Source organism: Lonchura striata, chromosome 1A (genome assembly GCF_050655825.1).
Source record: "Lonchura striata isolate lonStrDom1 chromosome 1A, ASM5065582v1, whole genome shotgun sequence".
Lineage (NCBI taxonomy): Eukaryota > Metazoa > Chordata > Aves > Passeriformes > Estrildidae > Lonchura > Lonchura striata.
The window spans coordinates 27,603,449-27,622,776 of NC_140741.1; the positions used below are offsets into that span (position 1 = coordinate 27,603,449).

A 19,328-nucleotide genomic window follows, 5' to 3' on the forward strand; every position below is an offset into this window, starting at 1 on the left:
GATTTCTGCATGAGACAAAGCAGTTCTTTCTTTGATGGACATGAACCCCCTTCAGCCTAATCACAGGCAAGCTGAACAGTACCATGTGTTTTGGAGACACAGCCTGTCAGCATAGAGCCCCCAATGACAACAGCTCCCAAAGCTGCCCTTGAGATGATGTGTCAGTGTTTAATCATCCTCTGAGCTAAAAAGCCCAGTTACCCTGTCTGAATACCCAGAAGCCAAGTAGGTGTCCACTCTGAATATCTTTTTCGTATCCTCCTTCTTTAAGCAGCACCATTTCTCTTTCCAGGGCTTTGCCAGCAGCACAACTCTCTTGGCTGCCCTCCTCAGGGTTTAGCCCAGCCCATCGCTGTGACAGCAACCTCTGATCCCACCAACTGCCCCCGATGCCATAGGGCAGAGCACGAAGCCTCCAGAAGGCTCTCAGTCCTGGACAGCGCTGGCTCAGACCAGGAGGATGGAGGAGCCAGTGAGGGGGAGGGAGAGGGCAGCCAAGAAGACCAGGGTGCCTCGGCGCTGGAGAAGGAGGAGGAGCTGGAAGAAGGACGGCTGAAGCTCTGCAGTGACGTGTGGCGAGAAGTGAGGGTCAAGCTTCGAGTGATTGTGGACAGCAAGTATTTCAACCGTGGGATCATGATTGCAATCCTAGTGAACACCATCAGCATGGGCATTGAGCACCACGAACAGGTAAAGCACCTCAGGGCACAAGGTGGCAGCGTGGACTCCCCCCTCCTGCTGGGGGTTATGGCCTTGCTAAGCAGCTGATGCTACTTGGTGGAGGCAAAGACTGAGCAATTTGGACCTCAGACTGCAGCACAGATGGTCCCAGCGTGACTTTGGAGAAAGCCTCAGGATCTTGCAGGGTCTCTTACTTCCTTATACCTGTATTTAATCACTTTCTCTTTCTCTCTCCATGTATTTTCCTCTCATCTCTTTTCAATGCCTCTCTTTTCCTCCTCCCTGGTCATTCATCCCACTGTTTTTCTTTTTTGCATTTGTCTCCACATTCTGTCTGCTTCTCTCTCTGTCGTCTCTTCCGTCTTCCTCATCTCTCTCACTCGTTTCTCTCTTCATTAGCTTACTGAATCCTTAGTCTATGTGGTTAATTTAATGTGCCCTCTGGGGATGTCAGAGGCACTTCACCAGCATCTCAATTCAAATCCATCAGCTTGCTAGCCTTCCCAACTTAATTAAGAGATATCTGAGCACATTCTATCTATACAAGAAGGCTAGGAAAGGTACCATCTCCAATCTCCACTCATTTTGGGGGCTCAGGCTGCTTGAGCCTTTCCTCTGCCCTGAGAGTAAGAAGTGATAGACAGGTCAGACACAAGCAGCAGGTGTGGGCACAGGCTTGGCTTTCACACCAGTAGTTTGCAGGCAGCTCTGAGTCAGCCGTATACTTTATCCTAATGACAGACTTGTGAGATGGAGAGGAATTATGTGCCTTTATTTTATAGCTGAGAGACAGAGACTGTATCTATGCTGTTATGGGCAGTGCCAGCATCAGAGAGGGTTAAGCATGCCCATGACCTTGCATCTGCATTGCTGGTTGGTAGCTCTGCTGCACTTTGCATTGAATAGTCCATGCTGTACATCCACATCTCAGATCTGTGCTGCCACTCTGAATGTGGCCAAGATTCACTCCGTGTGTCTGCCCAGATCACAAAATAAAGAGATTGCTGCACTACTGAGATGCTGACTGTATTGAAGCTCTGGAGCCAAGGTGAAGTCTAGTCCTGAGCACAGTCTCAGGCAGCAAAGAGGCAGTGAGCCCGGTTCAAGCAAGGCACTCAGATTTGTCCTGTGCTGTATGAGGATGAAGATACCTTGAGACCCAGACTATCTTCAGTTCCCTGTTTGAGGCAACACAGTGTCTGAGCCAGTATTTGAAGCCTCAGACGTCTGGATCCCACCCACGTATCAAGCTTTAAACCAATTTTCAAAGCCCAGCTAGTTTCTGATACAAGGCTGTGACACCTTAATTTGATCCCAGAATTCAAAACTGCACTGGTTGCTTCAGTACCAGAAAAATACTGGCAGGAGCCCAGAAGAGAGGAGAATGAAGAAGATGCTGGAGGGATTGACTCATGGAAATAGATAAAAAAGAGCAAAGTATTTATCACGTAGCAGAGAGATGACTAAGGACTGGAGCCCAGAACAATTTGAAAACTGCCCACTGGTATTTTAAAGATGTGATCACCAAGCAGGGAGAGCCATTGTTCATCCTGGTTTAATGGACACAGTGTGAATAATAGTTTGACAGAAGAATACTTGAGCTGGAGATAGAGAATTCACTCTCATGTTCTGGCTATTGTATGTGCAGATTTAAGCCCTTCTAGGATGCCTCTGCTATGTTTGTACAGCCTGCAGCACGGTAGGTTCTGCCTCTACAGCCTTGGGGTTTCTCATAGCAGGTTCTTAATGATAGCCCTTAAAATTGTACTATCACTTTTTATCCATAAGTAGTTGGGAAAAGCTTATGACCCTGCATGCTGTTTCTGCCAGAAGAGCTGTCAGCCAAACTGATCATAACTGAAAAAGGTGGTGCAGCCTGTTTATTCAAAGTGTGTACTCAATTCTGTTATCCTGGTACAAGAAGACTGAAACATTTTCAGACCATACCATTAATTTTGTGTTCTTTTCTGTCAGCAGTTAACTCAGAAGCACAGAGACATTTGTACCTCCCTTTTGTCTCCTCAAGTTTTTCTCAAACCATGCCACCAGTACACCTTAGGCTGGTGCTTCATTGCCTACTTATTTCTCCTTTCTTTCTCTTTTTCCTGTTGTCTTTTCTCCCAAAAGAAAAAAATTTCACAGAACAAAATCCCGCAAAGCCCCTCTGCCCACCAGGATCTGTGATTTGCAGGGTGATGCCATCCTATGATTGAAGAAGCTTCTGTTGCTTCAGCTATTTCATCATGTGAAGTCTTCTCACCCAGAGCTAATGCCTACGGAGACCTCTTGAGATTTTATTTTCTGGTACATGGGATATCACCAGCCCAGCCACTCTCTGGGGATATACCTGGCTGGGCAGCTCATGGCATTTGTGTCAGCAACTTGCCACTCCACTGTATCATGGGCTGCTCACCAGCAAGCTGACCAAAGCACCCCCAGCCATCAGGTTAAGGGGTGAGGCACAAGTTTCAGGCTTATAAACACAGGAACCCAGGGGACAGAGCACATGCATGAGTGTTGCCCGGTCTTGACTAACAGATAGAAAGACATGAATTTAAACTGTTTGTTATAATTCAGGGATTTAATATTCATGGTGGTTTTCTTCCAGGAGACTTAACTGCAACTCAAATAACTTTACTCATATTCAAATGACCTTGGAATTTGGCTTCTTTTGGCTTATTCGTCCAGTCCTTCATCCTGTCCTGATTGTGTAGCCAAGGCAGTTTCCATCTGCATATATATTTCTTGTGAGGGAAATCAACTCATTTTAGGAGAAACTGCATTTCTATGAGTCATTTTTAATCCATGATCTTATAATAAGATATCTTTTGTAAATAGCTGTGTTTATTTAAATCCATCAGTGTGCAATATACCATGTAATATTCTCAGTATTAGGCCTTTTTAGATATTGCTGAGACATTGCATAAGCCAAGCCCCATAATTTCAAGCTTTGTCCTGCTTGAAATAGTTTTAGCAGTTCTTCAGATCTGCCTCTATTTGGAAATGTCTGTTTTTAAAATCCAGTGTAGAAAATATTCGATTCTTGTGGCTGTCCAAAAGAATTCCTTTAAGAGGCTTACTTTTTATCTTAATATTCACAGTGGGTCTGGTGCTGCTGACTTTTCTCCCTTATTCAGCATGAAAATGAAGAGCTTGTCCCAGCTGAATCTCCTAGACTGCCTTTTTCATAATGTATTTCTTGAATGGTGTGTTAGACTCAAGCCTCTCTGCCATTAGCAGCCATTTTAGACAACTGCTGAGCGACTTGTTTTATCTTCTCCAGTATCTACTTACAGTTTTCCTTCATGCTTCAGATCAGTACTTTATGAGGTCTGTCTGTGTGGATTAGATGATAATCCCCTGTTTCCTAACTAGACCCATCCTGTGGATCAGTACCTTCATATCTTTTAGCCTGTGTGATTTCACTTTATACCAGCATTTATTGCATTCACAAGTTCATATTTTACAGTTATTGCTTCTCTTTTTGTTATTTGCTCCTTGTCAGAAACATTCAGCAAATGTCCAAGCCAGCTCATCATACTGATGTTTAGTGAGGATGGAACAGTCTCCCTGGAGTGGTGGATGAAACCACGCTACCTCAGCCTTGTAGAACCAGAGTATAACGATCACATAATCCTGCATTGGTTGTGGGGTGGTGATTAAATTTATGTGAAATTTTGTATGTTCCATAGCTGATTTTTATGGCTCTTCTAATTTTTGCCAAGTGACTTTGAAACTGTGAGTAAAAATAGACAGGCTGGAGAGACCTTTTTATGGAATATTTCTTTTTCATGTTCTCATCACAGAGGTGGTGATGTGTAGGTTTGGTAGGGTTGGTCTGCACAGGTCACATCAATTACTCTTCAGTTCCTAGACAGTTGCAAATTTACTCCTGATTAGGAGAAACTTTTCCTGTGGGGGATTAATGGTGATCTGTATTTTCTTAGCCTTTCCTATGATTCAGGAGTTTCTGTCTGCTGCCAGATAATGGACTAATTATATTTTCAGTAAAATCTGGCTAAAGAGCTCCAAAGTTAGTAAGAAACTAAAAGGGAGAAAAAAGCTGAGCTGCTGCCCTCTATTGCCCCAGTTCTAGTTTCTGATCATGGGACAGGAGTGCTGAAATAAATCTGAATCTCTCAGTATTTGGTCTACATTGTTAGAGACTGAGGACTTTATTCCACAAAGATGTGAATTAGATTGTTTCAGGGATTGGGTAAGAGATCCATACATAGGATAGATTAACCATTCTGGTTAAAACACTGGCTCTGGACGTACCTTGTTCCGTGGGATCTCTGCCCCTTCAAGCCACCCTTCTTATCCCAATACTCAGCTCCCAAATTTATGTTCAAGTTTCACTTCTAGTGTGATGGGTAAATCAGTCTGTCCTGTCTTGGCAATGTGAACAGACTACTTGTGGGGAGATTTCTGGTGCTCCTTTCTTTTTCTTGGACTAAAGCAGCCTTGAGCTGAGTTCTTTCCTTTGGGATTCTCCAATTTACAATTTCTAGGTAAACCTGGGAGGAGGAAGGGTTTAGATGCTGAATGCCTGAACGCTGTCTGTGGGAGCCTGGGGAGACATCACGATTGCAAGGTGGCACATCCATTGTGTTGGAGAGCCCATGTGCTGAAGAAAAGGGGAGAGCCAGATTTCCCCTTTGCTTGTCCTCTTCATCAAGGTCACACTTCCCTGGCCAGAGAAGGGTCCCCTGCACCAGCCTAGTCCTGGACACCTGCCTCACCCATTGTCACTCCCAGCCACCCCACCCTAGGAACAAGGACATCGCCACACACGACACAACCCCTGGTGAACCCCACCCTGCAGCCTTGGCTCCCAGCTGACGGCTCTTTGCACTCTGTCAAGTTAGCTCTAGCTCCAGAAACTGCAATGCTGGATCTGCTTTAGTGCCTCTCCATCTGGCTCCTCTTTATCACCTCTTTTCTTCCTGAGTTCATTTCTTTTGTTCTCTTCCTTTCTCAGCATTTACTTATTTGCTACATTATTTAAAACAACTCTTTCATTCTCTACTTCTTGTGGGTGCTAGTGAGTTTAATTCTTTTCCAGCTTTGTTTTTTTATTATTACTCTTTTTCTGCTTTCATCTCTGTCCAGTCTTTCCTGTCCCTCTGTCTAGGAAGGATGCTTTGCTGGGGCTGATTGATGGTCCATTAGAAACAGATTAACAGGTGAGCATTGACTAGAGAAACAGATGTCAAGGAGGGAAGAAGAGAACAGAGGAACAGGTGACCCTTTCCACAAGCAAGATACAAGCATGGTTTTTCAAACATCAGTCGTTCCCTACAAGAGCATAAGAGAATGTATAGAAAGCAGAGAGGAGGATAAGCCACCATCATAAACCATTGCTTTTTTGCATTGTTTATTTTCACTGACATAACGGTTTGATTCAGACGGAAATTGGCATCTCAGTTTAACATATAGACCTCATGTTCTCAGCAACTGTTATGCTGGGTCTCGGTGAAGTGATCTTCGTCTCTCCCTTCCCACATGCACTTGCTCATTCCTTCTCTCTCTTCTCTTATCTCCACCCCTTTCTCCATCATTTTCAGGGTTGTTTCACTATTCAGATGCAACTTCGGATGGAAATAGATCCATCTCCACTTTTTTCATTTTAAAGACATGGACTATTTTAATAAAAAGTTGCAATAAGGAGTGCAAGAAATTAACAAAGGTCATGGGAAGCCAGAGATGTGAGGAGCAGTTTCCAGTTAATTTGTTCACCTGGAAGGATCTTGGTCCCTGGGCGCCTCAGAGCAGGGGTTAAAGCAGATCCCAACTTCAGGCAGAAAGCCAGAACCAGAACTGCATTCCTCCCTCACTTCCCTTTCCACCAGCTATATAGGTAATGGGCATGGTCAATGCAAAGGCCACCCTTCAGCAAAACAGCAACTTTGCAGACCACGGGGAGAGACCATGACTTCCCTTCCTCGTGGGCACTAATATTGATTTAGTGCTAAAAATATTGTCTCTGACCTGCAGGGACTCACTTTTTTGTTTCTGCAGTGCCAGGAATGTCTGTCCTCTCTTGCTCTCTGCAACAGGCATTTGAAGTTTTCTTGTTCCCATCCATTTTACATGATGCTTAAAAGAGTGGCTTGGTGGCCAGGCACAGCTCAGACCAATGCAAAGGAAGATGCACCCTCTTTATTTTTCAACAGTCATCTTGTTTCATTCTTGGATTTTTCACCATAGTGCACTTGCCTTTCTCCTCTTCCTGTCCATTTATCTGTATTCTTCACTCTGTCCTTTTCTCACTTCCCTTACAGGTAGGTTTTAGCAGTGTGGTCCTCCTTGGTGTTGTCTTGTCTAGTTTGATATTTCCTTGGGAAATTATTGAGACCACTCTGAGGATAGAGGCATAACACTGATGGAGCAAGACCAGGAAACTAATGCATACAAGGGTTTGGTGGGGAAAGGGGGAGAGAAAAATGGGGAAGTGAAAAAAGAGAGGGGAAAGGGGCAGATTGGTGCAGTGATGTTTAAAGGAAGATGGGAAATTGTTTTCCAGTCATTTAAATGTTTTCCACATTTCAAAGGAAAAAAAAAAAAAGTCCCAGCTACCTGTGGAAACCTGAGGAAGAAGAAATTCTTGAAGGAAGAGATTGACTGCAAATCAGCTAGTTTTGCTCTCCTTCAAGAAATACTCAAGTTCTTCGCCCAAAATAAAGCAGCCTTTAGCCAGGGGAATGGGATATGGGGTGGGATGTAGGAGATGCTTGGTCAGCCTTGGCTGTGGAATGGCTGTGAGGCTCCTGAGTGCCTCTAGTAAAAAAAGTTGTTAGGGGTCTAATCTGTAGGTAGCAAATCTGCAAAGGAATTGGAGTGCAAATGTCGCTATCCAGCTCCACTCTAGCCTCAGCCATGGAAATTTATAACTCCCTACCAACCCTGTTCCTTGGGAAGGGTAACACTTTATTTCCCATAATTTCAGGGCTCTTTCAGTTCTGATTCTCTGAATTTGCATTCTGTCTAGCCAGAGGAATTGACCAACATCTTGGAGATCAGCAATGTTGTCTTTACAAGCATGTTTGCCCTGGAGATGATCCTGAAACTTGCTGCTTTTGGCCTCTTTGATTATCTTCGCAACCCCTACAACATCTTTGACAGTATCATCGTCATCATCAGGTGACAAGGGCCTTGGGGATCAGCTGAAATACACACATAAAGGACTACCACAGAGCTTGCACACTATTTCAAAAAGGATTTAGCAGCTACAGTGAGAGGAGCTGGACTGATGCACAAAGCCAAGGATTGGGAGATGTCTTTTCCCAATACTTGGTGTTGGTGCTATGTAAACCACACAGCATTTCTGCCCTTAGCTCTCTCTGTAGAGTGGAGGCAGTTGCAACTGCCTTGTTAAGTTCACAACAAATATTAGCTGTAAAATATTTTGAAAATGCACAAATTGAAGATGTTACAAAGGTTTAAAGTGTGATAGAAGAACTTGTCTTGCTGGAATTTGATTCTGAAAGCCTTTCTTCACTCCTGCAACATGTACTGCCACATTCATTTTCTTAAGGCATAAATGCAGCTTTCAACATACAATAAGCCTGTAGTTCCTACTTCTGCCTTGCTCAGACAGATTTTCTCTCTCACCCTTTCTACTGCCAATGCCAAGGTTTAGACTTAGCATTGTTATTCCTTGTTTTCTTCTGTTTGTTCACTTGTATTTGTTTTTTCCCTTGTACTTTCCATGCCTTTCTGGACCACAGCATCTGGGAGATCATTGGCCAGGCAGACGGGGGCCTGTCTGTGCTGAGGACATTCCGACTCCTCCGCGTGCTGAAGCTGGTGCGTTTCATGCCGGCGCTGCGCCGCCAGCTTGTGGTGCTGATGAAGACTATGGACAACGTAGCCACCTTCTGCATGCTGCTCATGCTCTTCATCTTCATATTCAGGTGAGCAGGCAGTCAGCTCACAGTGTTCTGGAGTGGCACTGTGTGGCTCGTAGGGACAGCAGCTTCAGAGCACGGCTACATAAATTATCTTGCCCATTGCTCCAGGCCAAGACAGTACTGACAAATATTTATTTTTTCATAAGGGCTGAACTTGTTTCTGCCTTAAATTGGATTCAGCAGCTGAGACTTTTGGTCTGGATGGAGTAGTGAAATGCTGCCAGCAAATGCAGACATTGAGCATAATGTCCCATTGCAGGATAGGTGAAATCTCCTGCTAATCAGCACTAGTTACAGGAACAGTTCAGTCTGAAGGCTGATTCTGGCAAAAGAGCAGCAGGAAGCAACCAAGAAAGTTTGTCTGTGCATGCCATGGATGCCCTGATAGCAAGATGAAGACGTATGACAGCAGAAACGACAATAGAGGGGACATATCTGACTGACAGGTTAGAGGCAATATATGAGCTCTGAGTCAGCACAGATGGAAAGCAAAGTTTTTTGTAACCTACAGGGTTGCACTATGTAGTTCCTTCTTCACAGACAGCTCCAAGTGGTGTGACTGTGTTGTTGTATCCCTTGGTGCTGTGATGTTGCATTGGATTTTCAGGAGGAGAGAATTGCTCTGATGATTTCATTTGTGGTGGCAGAGATATTTACATTTGACATCATCTTGTTCCAAAGCATCCTGGGAATGCACATCTTTGGTTGCAAGTTCAGCCTCAGGACAGATACAGGAGATACAGTTCCTGACAGGAAGAATTTTGACTCCCTGCTGTGGGCCATCGTCACCGTCTTCCAGGTGAGCCCACTTTGCTCTCTATGGGTGGGCCAGGGCAAAGTGAAGAGGATCAGGAGATGCTTTTTCCTTACTGAGGAGCACTGCACTGACTCCTGACAGCACAAGAGGTTGTGGAGGAATAACAATTGCATATTGGAACCAAACAACTGGTGTATATCTCAAACAGGGGACCTTCCTCCTTCCTAGGAGATGGTGTGCCAAACTCCTGTTGTGGCATCTCCTAAGTTTAACACTCTCACCTCAGCACATGACTGTCCTGATGGTTGTTCTTTTTGCTTCTTGCTCAGCTGAGGTTTTTGGTGCAGTGCTGCAGTTGGGCAGTGACAGTGGGTGTGTGTTAATGGGGAAGTTCAGAGGCCTGATCTGGTCCTGATGTGTATTCTCTGACTGTCCTTTTCTGGGAATACACTTCATGTTCTTCCTTCATGTTTTCTGACTTTCTTGTCCTCTCTTGCAGATTCTAACCCAGGAGGACTGGAATGTTGTACTCTACAATGGCATGGCCTCTACCTCGCCGTGGGCTTCCCTCTACTTTGTGGCTCTCATGACATTTGGCAATTATGTACTCTTCAATCTTCTGGTGGCCATTCTTGTGGAGGGATTCCAGGCTGAGGTGAGCTGCCACCAAGGCTTCATCAGGAAGAGGAACAGAGGTGCTAAAAAGGGATCCTTTGTGACACTTTGAGGATGCTGGACTGGAGGACTTACAAAGTATCACCCCTCATTAATTTCACTAATGAATAACTCTGTTCGGATAGTATTCAATTAAGCAACAGAAAAAAAAAAAAAAGAGTGTTAATCCTTGCAAGGAAAGAGGATCTCTGGAAGGGGATAAGGGGATTCACAATTTCTAGTCTGTGTAATATATCAGAACCTACCTTAAGGTAAGCCCTTTACCCATCCAAAAGCAGCAGCGCAGTCTATCAGCCATCCCAAATCACAGAACACTCTTTCCAGTGATCACAATGGATGCCTGACTGCCAAGGACAATTTTGCAGTTGCTCCAGAAATGAAAGAACAAAAACAAATGTTTTTTTCTGTTTGAGTTTCCAGCTTCTAAATTTGTGTGTTCCAGGGTGATGCCAACCGGTCATACTCAGATGAAGATCAGAGTTCTTCAAACATAGAGGAGTTTGATCAATTCCAAGAGGTCCAGGAAGGCTCAGGTACAATAGCTCAAACAGTCTTATTTGCTTGTGTCCTACTGCTGTTTGGTGAGAAACCTAAAAGCAGATTCTGCAGAAAATTTACTCCCACTTCTGAGAACTTGCCACTTTTTATTTTGAACTCTATGCCAGTTTGTGGTTATTTGTGGAAAAACAGAGACATGTTGGCATCCTGAGGAATGTGGTAGCTAAGTGGAACAGTTCTTGGATGACCTTCAGAACAGCAACTGGAAGTGAGAAGTTAGGCTGTCTCTGATTATCTTCAGGGTCACTATTTCAGAAGCACTGTATCCAAGTCTGAAACCCACATTTGGAGAGGGGATACCAAGATGGTAAAAAGGACTCAGGCAAATCTGGAAGCCTTGCCTCATAGTGAGAGACTAATGAAGCTTAGAGAAATCAGGAAAGTTACTTGATCTCTCTCTCTGTACTTGTAGACCAGAAGGAGGGAGTTGTGGTGGTAGATAGCTCTTTAATTGAGCAGAAAAAAGCATAATGAGATTGGAAAGGTCGGAAACTCAAGCTAGACAAATTCAGGCTGAAAAAAAAGCTGTATATTTTCAAGGAGAGATAATTAACAGGGACTCAGGGACAACCTGAGTACAAACCACCTGGCAAGGTCTCTATTCCTCAAAGACTGAAAGTCTTTCTACAAGAGGTATTATACTTCAAACAGGATTTGGTGGCAGGGAGCAGTGAGAGTAGCTTGCTCTGCAATGGATGGTGAGCCAGGAATTGAAGGGGACAGAGAGCCAGGCAGGAGGGCAAGGGCCATGCTGCACACTCTTGCACAAGGTGAGCAGAGCAGATCCATTGACACTAGTAAGGGTCTGCCAATGGTTTGGTAATTACCAGGCAAGCCCACACGGGTGAGGAAGGTCTAAAGTCAAGCCAAGAAGTCCAGTCAGCAAGACAAAATCAGGATCAGCAAGGTACAAGGACAGGTACAAACATACTCGCAGCAAAACTCAAACACGCACATTTCTGAGCATAAATGCAGCTCCCACAGCAGGGAGCAGTGGCTCCAGTTTTTGGCTCACAGTTTTTTCCTGCAACTTAGCTCTTTTCAAAGCAGTCCTATTCTGAGTTACATGGCTGCACTGTATCAGAGTTTATACTGTATGCAAACAGACAAACCCCTGAGATGGCAGAGGAGGAAGAGGTTACAGAGGTGTTAGTGGACTCATGGCTGTCTGTCATGCAGCTGTGGATAGGTGACCTTCATTATGCAATAAGTCAAACAAAAATGATTGCTCCAGTCCTTTCAGGCATTAAAATTCAATATCCTGTCCTTTCCATGCATCTCAAAAATGCTGATGGTCATCTACAGGACTTAAGATTTCCCTCAAAAGTGTCCTGGATCTTAAAGGTCAAGGATCAGTCATTTGAAGAAGGGAGAGTCGTAGGATAGACTGGGATGCAGTTTTTGTATGCAGTATGATTGCAGGAATTTTAAGATGACCTCAGTACATGGATGGCTGTGGCTATCCCTACATCTTAGTCTCTTGCCCAATGTTTCAGCCAAACTGCTTTAAGTAGCCAATCTGACAAGTGGTGGAATTTGCTGGTGTCTGCTCTTGGCATGCAGAAGCATGCTCTTGTCCCTCTGTTCACCTTCATGCTCTGCCTGTCAGTCTGAGGCTGCCTGGCCACCACTCTGCTCATCTGTCTGTCCCCAGGGAGAGATGTGGTTGGTTTTGGAGGCTGAGGAAATTACTTTAAAGCCTTCCCAGCTTGCACTGCCTTTGTCACCACACCCTAAATCACAGAGATTGATGTTGATTGGTGCTAAAGGGCTAACAACCTGTTAGCTGCTGTTAACATGCTAAACTGCTTAGCATAAAAACCGTCACTGGATAGTGAGGAACCCAATTTCTTCTTTCCTCATTCTTCTGTCTGCATCTTTCCACTTAGATCCCAAGCTCTGTGCAATTCCTGTGACACCAAATGGGCACCTGGACCCATCCTTGCCCTCTTCCAATCCACCAATGGCTTCTGGGGGAGTCACCAACTCTTCACGCAACTCACTGCAACTTGACCAGATCCGCGTTGCTGTTGGCTCCCGGAAGAGCAGTGTGATGTCCCTGGGGAGAATGACGTATGACCAGCGGTCCTTGGTGAGTGAGGGAGTATAAATGTGTGTCGTATCCTTCCTTTGAAGGCCAAATGCTTTGTTGGTTTTCTGCCATCATCTGGGGATTTCTGGGAAGGATTTCCCTGCTGCTGTGGGCTTCTAACATAACTGCATTACCTGTCTTTAGAATCCAGATCAGTTCACATTATTTTTCTAAATTTCCAGATTTTGAAGTCTACTTCCAGGTTAGTTGTATATATTCTTTGAGTGTGGGAGAGGGAGAAGACCAAGAAGACAATCTCCCTCTTACCGTGGAACATGTTTTTCTTCTTTGCCTTTTCCTTGTTCTCTTAGAGTGAAGGATGAAAAATGTTGTGTTGAATTAAGAAGTGATGCCAGAACCACCAAGTCCCATTACAGATGGGAATTTATTTTGTAACAGTGGAAATCTTGTCTTTGAGCTCCCTGTGGCAGATTCGGCTGCCCCATAGCCCTTCCCCAAGCATGCAGGTTTGTCTAACCAGTGCCTCTCAGACCTGCCCACCTTGTAATATCATCTTATGGGCTTTCTCCCCACTGGCATACACAGCTCTGGGGAGTGCCTTGGTGCTTAAATGGTTCACGCTCCTGCTATTTCCAAAAAGGGAGTGCTAGCAGCCATGTGATACATAATACCTTGCTGATGTGGCTGGACTAGGCTTTAACCAACAAGCTTGTTTCTCTCATTTCTCCCTTTTACTATGACTGGACTCAAAGATGGTGTGTCAGATGATTCATCATCCTGTACCTTGTGTTATTCTTAATCCCAGCATAATGTATAAAAAAGCTGCCAGTCAGATTCTTTGAGAACTTTACTCTTGCTCTGTGCTGATCTAAGTAACAGTATCAGGCACCTGGCCTTTGGCTTTATTACTTACCTTCCCTGAAAGTGCTTTGCACACAGATGGTGCTATAAAGTAATCACAGTCAACACCATTGCTAACTCATTACCAATTTACTGTCAGATTTACTGAGATTGCTGCTGAATTCCCACCATGCAACTTGCTCACTGTCTCTGATAAATGGCAGACTTCTGGCTTAGGGGCTCAGGGAGCAGTCTGTGATCTGAGAGAGGCTCACATGCTCCCTCCTCGTGCCCAGAGTCACTGAGTCCCCATCCCACTCTCTTACAGTCCAGCTCCCGCAGTTCCTACTACGGTGCCTGGAACCGCAGCGGAGCCTGGGGAAGCCGTCGCTCCAGCTGGAACAGCCTGGCCCGGGGACACAGCCTGAAACACAAACCTCCCTCAGCTGAGCACGAGTCCCTCCTGTCAGGGGAAACACACAAGGCAGCAGATGGGGAGCCGGATGGGACAGGAAGGGTGTTTCATCACCGCCGGACACTCTCTCTGGATAACAAAGGCTCCTGTGACCTGCTGGAGTTGGCCTCGGTCCCTTCTGGCCACAGAGTGACCCATAGGCTGGGAGCACCGCCTGGGGCCAGTGAGCATCAGGACTGCAATGGCAAAATGCCCAGTATTGTCAAGGAGATCTTCCCAAAGATGAACAACCACAAAGAACGGGGAGAGGATGATGAAGAAATAGATTACGTGAGTACTTGGTGGAGGAGCCTGGGGTTACATCACAGTGCTCTGGGATACTCCAAATCCATCCTCAAATTTCAGTCTTCTTGTGTGTGGATGAGAAAGCTTGCAAAGCTTTAGAGAAAGCTTGCAAAGGTGCTTTAGGAGAGCTGGAGGACAGGTGGAGGACTAAATGCAGATAGGACTTTCTAGGCACAAAGAAGCTCACACCACATTGTCAGGCTGCTTGCAAGGCAGGTGGATGGTGGGAGGAAGGCAGATGTGCAACGTACATGTGGTCGTTCAGGGGCTGTTATTTCAGAGCAGTGCAGCCAGTGATTTCTACAAGATAGGAGAGGTCAGGCTGTGCAAGAGTGAGAGTTTTGCGTGGGGAACATCAGCAGACCAGAGCAGGAAGCACAGGCACCAAAGGCAAGTGGGTTTTGTGGTATCAGCCTGAGGGACAGCAATCTTTGAGCAGATCAGAGAGTGAAAAAATTGGAGTGAGGGTCAGTAGAAATTTGAACAGATATAAATGTCTGTATGAAATTCTCAGCCCAAGTGCCAACAGAAAGCCTTCTTGTCCTGTCTTCTCATTTTGCTGAGGTAAGGAGGAAACATTGACCTTATGTAACACAGTCCCTCCAACACTTCTAAGAAGGCATCATGGGACCGCATCCTACTCTAGAAGAGACACCGGCAATTTTATTTTTCTTTATTTGGGGAGGAAATCAGATGCCAAGAGGTAAACAAGTCCTGTCAGAGCAGCTTCTACCTTCTTTTCCATGACTTGTTGCTTTGAGTTGATTTTCTCAATCGAGGGATTAAAGAAAAGCATGTAGTGGTGCATTTGAGTCAGATGTGAAAGGAAGAATGTCTCTCTCAGGCAAGTGGGAAGGTGACCAGTGGCAATTACTTCTGCTGAATCCCTACAGAGCCTGTGCTTTCGCATCCGGAAGATGATGGAAGTCTATAAGCCAGACTGGTGTGAGTTACGGGAAGACTGGTCCATATATCTCTTCTCTCCACAGAACAGGTTTGTGCAGTTTTTGCCTTGAGAGGGTTGAGAAGATGGGGCAAATACTATTGCTCTGCTGGCTGTATCCCCTGATACTAGGTGGCAACTTCAAACTTAGCAGCTGAGAATGCATATTTTCTCCTAAACAGCATTTCTTTTCCTAGATTGTGGCAATGAAAGGAAAGTTGAGCATCCTAAATAGCTATTGTGATCTTCCCTCCCTTTGGAGCATCCCATTTTTATTTTCTGTAATCATAAATATTTATAGCAAAGCAAGGCAAGGAATACTAATGTTAACACAAAGAGGATAAAGAATGTATTATTGATGACCCCATAATACTGATATTTTCTCTCCTGGTACCAGAATAGCATCTTCATTTAATTTACAGTACCAGTAGCAACTTATCAGCAGTTATATCACATTTTTTAGGGTAAAGTTAGACTTCTTCTTGCCTAAAAAAAGGAAATTTGGGTTGAATTCTTCCTGTAGAGATCTCAGGATGTCCATATACCTCAGCTAACAGTATTCTCACCCATGTATATTGCTCCTTGAAAAGAAAGGGCTTTCATTATAGGTCACGAGGGAGAGCTTTTTGCTCTGTATGACACCTATATTAATGTATCCAGTGTCTTTCAGAAGTGTGGTCCCCACAACTGCCAACCTACCTGCCTCTCCTCAGCCTTCAGCATGTGGCCTCTTTGCTGTGGGGTGGTATAAAGTGTGAATTTGGGATGAAAACTGGAATTCAGCTTCTTTAGAAGGCAAGAGAGGAGCACAGGGTCATAGTGGTTAGGATACCACTCTAGCAATGGAGAAATCAATGGAGGTTCAGCACATTGCTCTGCACTTGCTCTGCTCCATGCTCCCTATGTGACCATTTACCACCCTGGGCTATTGCCATTCCAAGGGACATCATTATCTCAGAGATAGGAAAGCTGCTATATCAGAGCCCAGTTTTGACCAGAATGCTTAATTCTGTGTCCTCTTTGCTCCTAAATCAGTTCTGCCCAAGACACAGGTGCCTACTGGATCTCTCTTGCAGGTTTCGCCTCCTCTGCCAAACAATCATTGCTCACAAGCTCTTTGACCACGTAGTGCTGGCCTTCATCTTCCTGAACTGCATCACCATTGCCCTGGAAAGGCCCCAGATTGAACACAGAAGCACGGTGAGTATCATTACCTGTCACCCACTCTTTAGCACAGCCTATAACAGTAAGTGGTTCCTGAGTGTTCCTGGTACTGGTATAATCTCTGGAAAAACTTCAGCATTAAACATCAGCTCCGACTTATCTATTCAAATACTGAAATATTAGTAGTTGACATAAATATGTGTTTCTCCTGCAGGCTCTTATAATGGGGCAACTCAGTTTATAATACAGAAAGCCTAGTTCCTTCTGTCTTGGAAAGTAAGTCTCCTCCAGGAACCTGCATATAAGGGATGAATGTCAAAAGGGGCAAGGAGTAAAACTGAGAGATAGAAGTAACTTCCATGCACATAATAGCACATAATCATTCATGTATGCTGCTCTTGAGCTATCTTGGAGGTGGCTCAAGCTGGCAAATGAAATTACTTTTTCTGCTTGTCTGCCTTAGCTGACTCCCTGACTTTGCTGCACTTGGACACAATCAGTGGTCTGTGCTCAGCAGCTCTTCGGGAAAGAGTGCCAGGTCACTGCAGCAGGTTAGGCCAGAGCAGCATTGACAGAAAAGGGCAGAGGCTGCCTTGAAACCAGATCTGCAGGATGCAAAAAAATCTTATCCACTATGGTCTGGCAGAGCTGCGTAGGATCCTGTCCCAGCCAAGGTATATGAGCTGAAAGCTGCCTAGCACTGACCTCTGCCAAGGGCTTCTCCCTTATTTCATCATCTTTCAGACCCTTCACAGGAATGCAAAAATATCAAGATTATCAGAGGGGACTGACAGAGTAACAAGAAGTAGCCAAAATACATTTAAGATCTTTCTTTGTTGTGATTTTTTGTTTGTTTGTTTATCTTTTTTCTAGGAAAGAATCTTTCTCACTGTGTCCAACTACATTTTCACAGCAATCTTTGTAGCTGAGATGACACTGAAGGTAACTTACTGGAGAACAGCTCAGAACCTTTTCCCACTGTGAAATGCTGTTCATGTTTGCTCAACATCCTTTTAAAATGTGTTCATCTTTTCGGTGTGCCAGTCCTTCCATCTAACTTTATAAAGGCAGTTACTGCCTGGGGTTCAGTCCTGTCTTGTTAAGCATAGAGGAGATGTTTATCGTAAGCACTACATCAAGTTGGATCTTAGTATTCACGAAGGATAGCTGATATTCAAGTACGGATTTTGTAATAATGTCAAATGTCCATTCCTTTTCTCTTGGAGCAAGAATGGGACATTACAACAATATTAATGACATGCTCAAAGTTGAGATAATTATTCAATAGATGTCAAAGTACTTTGCAACAATCAGAAAACCTTGTTATACCCTTCTCATATTTGGGAAAAAGTCCTAAAACTATGTGCTGGAAGTTAAACCCCTAAAATTCATATCTGAATTTTGACTGATTTGCAGGATGTTAATATGACACCAATTTCTGTAGCACCTACTGTTTTTGAGAACTGCTGACAAACAAATTACCCCTTTAAGAGCCAATGTGTGGATTTGGTGCCTGACTTTACCTCCCAGGTGACTTTCCCCAAGTCTCTGGTGTGGCAGAGAAAGGTTTCCTGTGTGTCCCCTACAGTGTCATGTTACTCAGGGAGGCAGAAAAAAGTTGTTTTCCTTCACAAACATCCAGGTGAAAGGAAAAGATTATAGGATGACACTTCAGTGTCATGAAGAGTTGATAACTATTCCCCCTCCTCCCATTCTCTCCATAGTTGCCCTCTACCAGATAACACAGGAGCCATTTCACCCTCTCTTCTCTCTCCTCTCTTCCAGGTGGTCTCTCTAGGCCTGTATTTTGGGGACCAGGCTTATCTCCGCAGCAGTTGGAACATCTTGGATGGCTTCTTGGTCTTTGTGTCTCTCATTGACATTGTGGTCTCAGTGGCCTCTGCTGGCGGTGCCAAAATCCTGGGGGTGCTGCGAGTGCTCCGGTTGCTGCGCACCCTACGTCCCCTCCGGTCAGAGCCCCACCGAGCCCTGCTTGGCCCCCTCTTCCCATTGTTTATCTCCAGGAGGGGTCCCAGGCTCAAGATCCAGCTGTCCCAGGCAAAGTCTGGTCTTTAACAAGCAGTAAGCCACAAGTAGGTCCCCCTTAGCCATATGGGTCTAATGCTGGAGGTACCTATGAAAGAACAAATCCATGGGAAAGAAAAGGCTTTCTGATCACAGGGGAGGGATCTCCACTGAAGGGTCACTGCACATGGAGACAGGAGTCTGCTGCTGCTGAAAATGCCTAGCTTAGGCCAAACATCCCTGCCCTGTCCCTCTTTCACCCTTCCCCTTCCTTCCTTTCCAGAGTCATCAGTCGAGCCCCTGGTCTGAAGCTGGTGGTGGAGACACTCATTTCTTCCCTCAAACCCATAGGAAACATTGTCCTCATCTGCTGTGCTTTCTTCATTATCTTTGGCATCCTGGGTGTGCAGGTAAGTCGTTACTATCCATCAAACAGCCCTTGAGACCCCACCCCATGGGCACCTGTACCCCCAGGTCCTATAGGGACAGACACAGGGAGCCAAGAAGAGCAGGAGAGACTGGGAAGCCAGTGAATTTTCTGTGTTTGCCCTCTTCCACAAGTCATCTTCATAATGAGACAGCCTTTGGCAAGCACAGACAAGTGCTCAGCAAGTGCAGGAATTGCTGGACATGAGAGACAGGAGTTAGTGCTCACACCTGGCAGCAGCTAGGTCAGGGTTTGGGTCAGTGTCACACTGAGAGCCCAGGGCTGGCACAGCACAGGACCCATCCATGTCAACCCACAAGGACAAGCAGCTCAGTGCCTGCTCGCATGAACCCTGCCACCAGTCAGCTCTCTTTCTCCCCCTCACTCTGAGCCCTAAATCCATCCACAAACTTCTTTAATTTTTTAATTTAATCCTCTTTATTTTTGGCTGTTGCATTGCAGAGGAGCAAGGGTGTGGGCGTTACTTCCATCTCAGGGAATGCGCTATACTTAGTTTGCTCTGATGCATCTG

At 45.0% G+C, this 19,328-nt stretch overlaps 1 protein-coding gene across 4 annotated transcripts in view; it reads left to right on the forward strand.

Moving 5' to 3' along the window:
• Positions 1-19,328, forward strand: part of CACNA1I (calcium voltage-gated channel subunit alpha1 I) — a 167,174-nt gene that overhangs the window by 124,079 nt on the left and 23,767 nt on the right. For all 4 annotated transcript variants that reach the window (XM_077783408.2, XM_085570383.1, XM_085570382.1 and 1 more), the window contains 13 exons: positions 293-690; positions 7,673-7,824; positions 8,412-8,597; positions 9,276-9,393; positions 9,851-10,006; positions 10,469-10,559; positions 12,474-12,676; positions 13,806-14,222; positions 15,131-15,231; positions 16,257-16,380; positions 17,218-17,286; positions 18,130-18,314; positions 18,653-18,779. In XM_077783408.2, the coding sequence (XP_077639534.2) occupies positions 293-690; positions 7,673-7,824; positions 8,412-8,597; positions 9,276-9,393; positions 9,851-10,006; positions 10,469-10,559; positions 12,474-12,676; positions 13,806-14,222; positions 15,131-15,231; positions 16,257-16,380; positions 17,218-17,286; positions 18,130-18,314; positions 18,653-18,779 (2,327 nt within the window). The remainder of the gene's footprint in view (positions 1-292; positions 691-7,672; positions 7,825-8,411; positions 8,598-9,275; positions 9,394-9,850; positions 10,007-10,468; positions 10,560-12,473; positions 12,677-13,805; positions 14,223-15,130; positions 15,232-16,256; positions 16,381-17,217; positions 17,287-18,129; positions 18,315-18,652; positions 18,780-19,328) is intronic.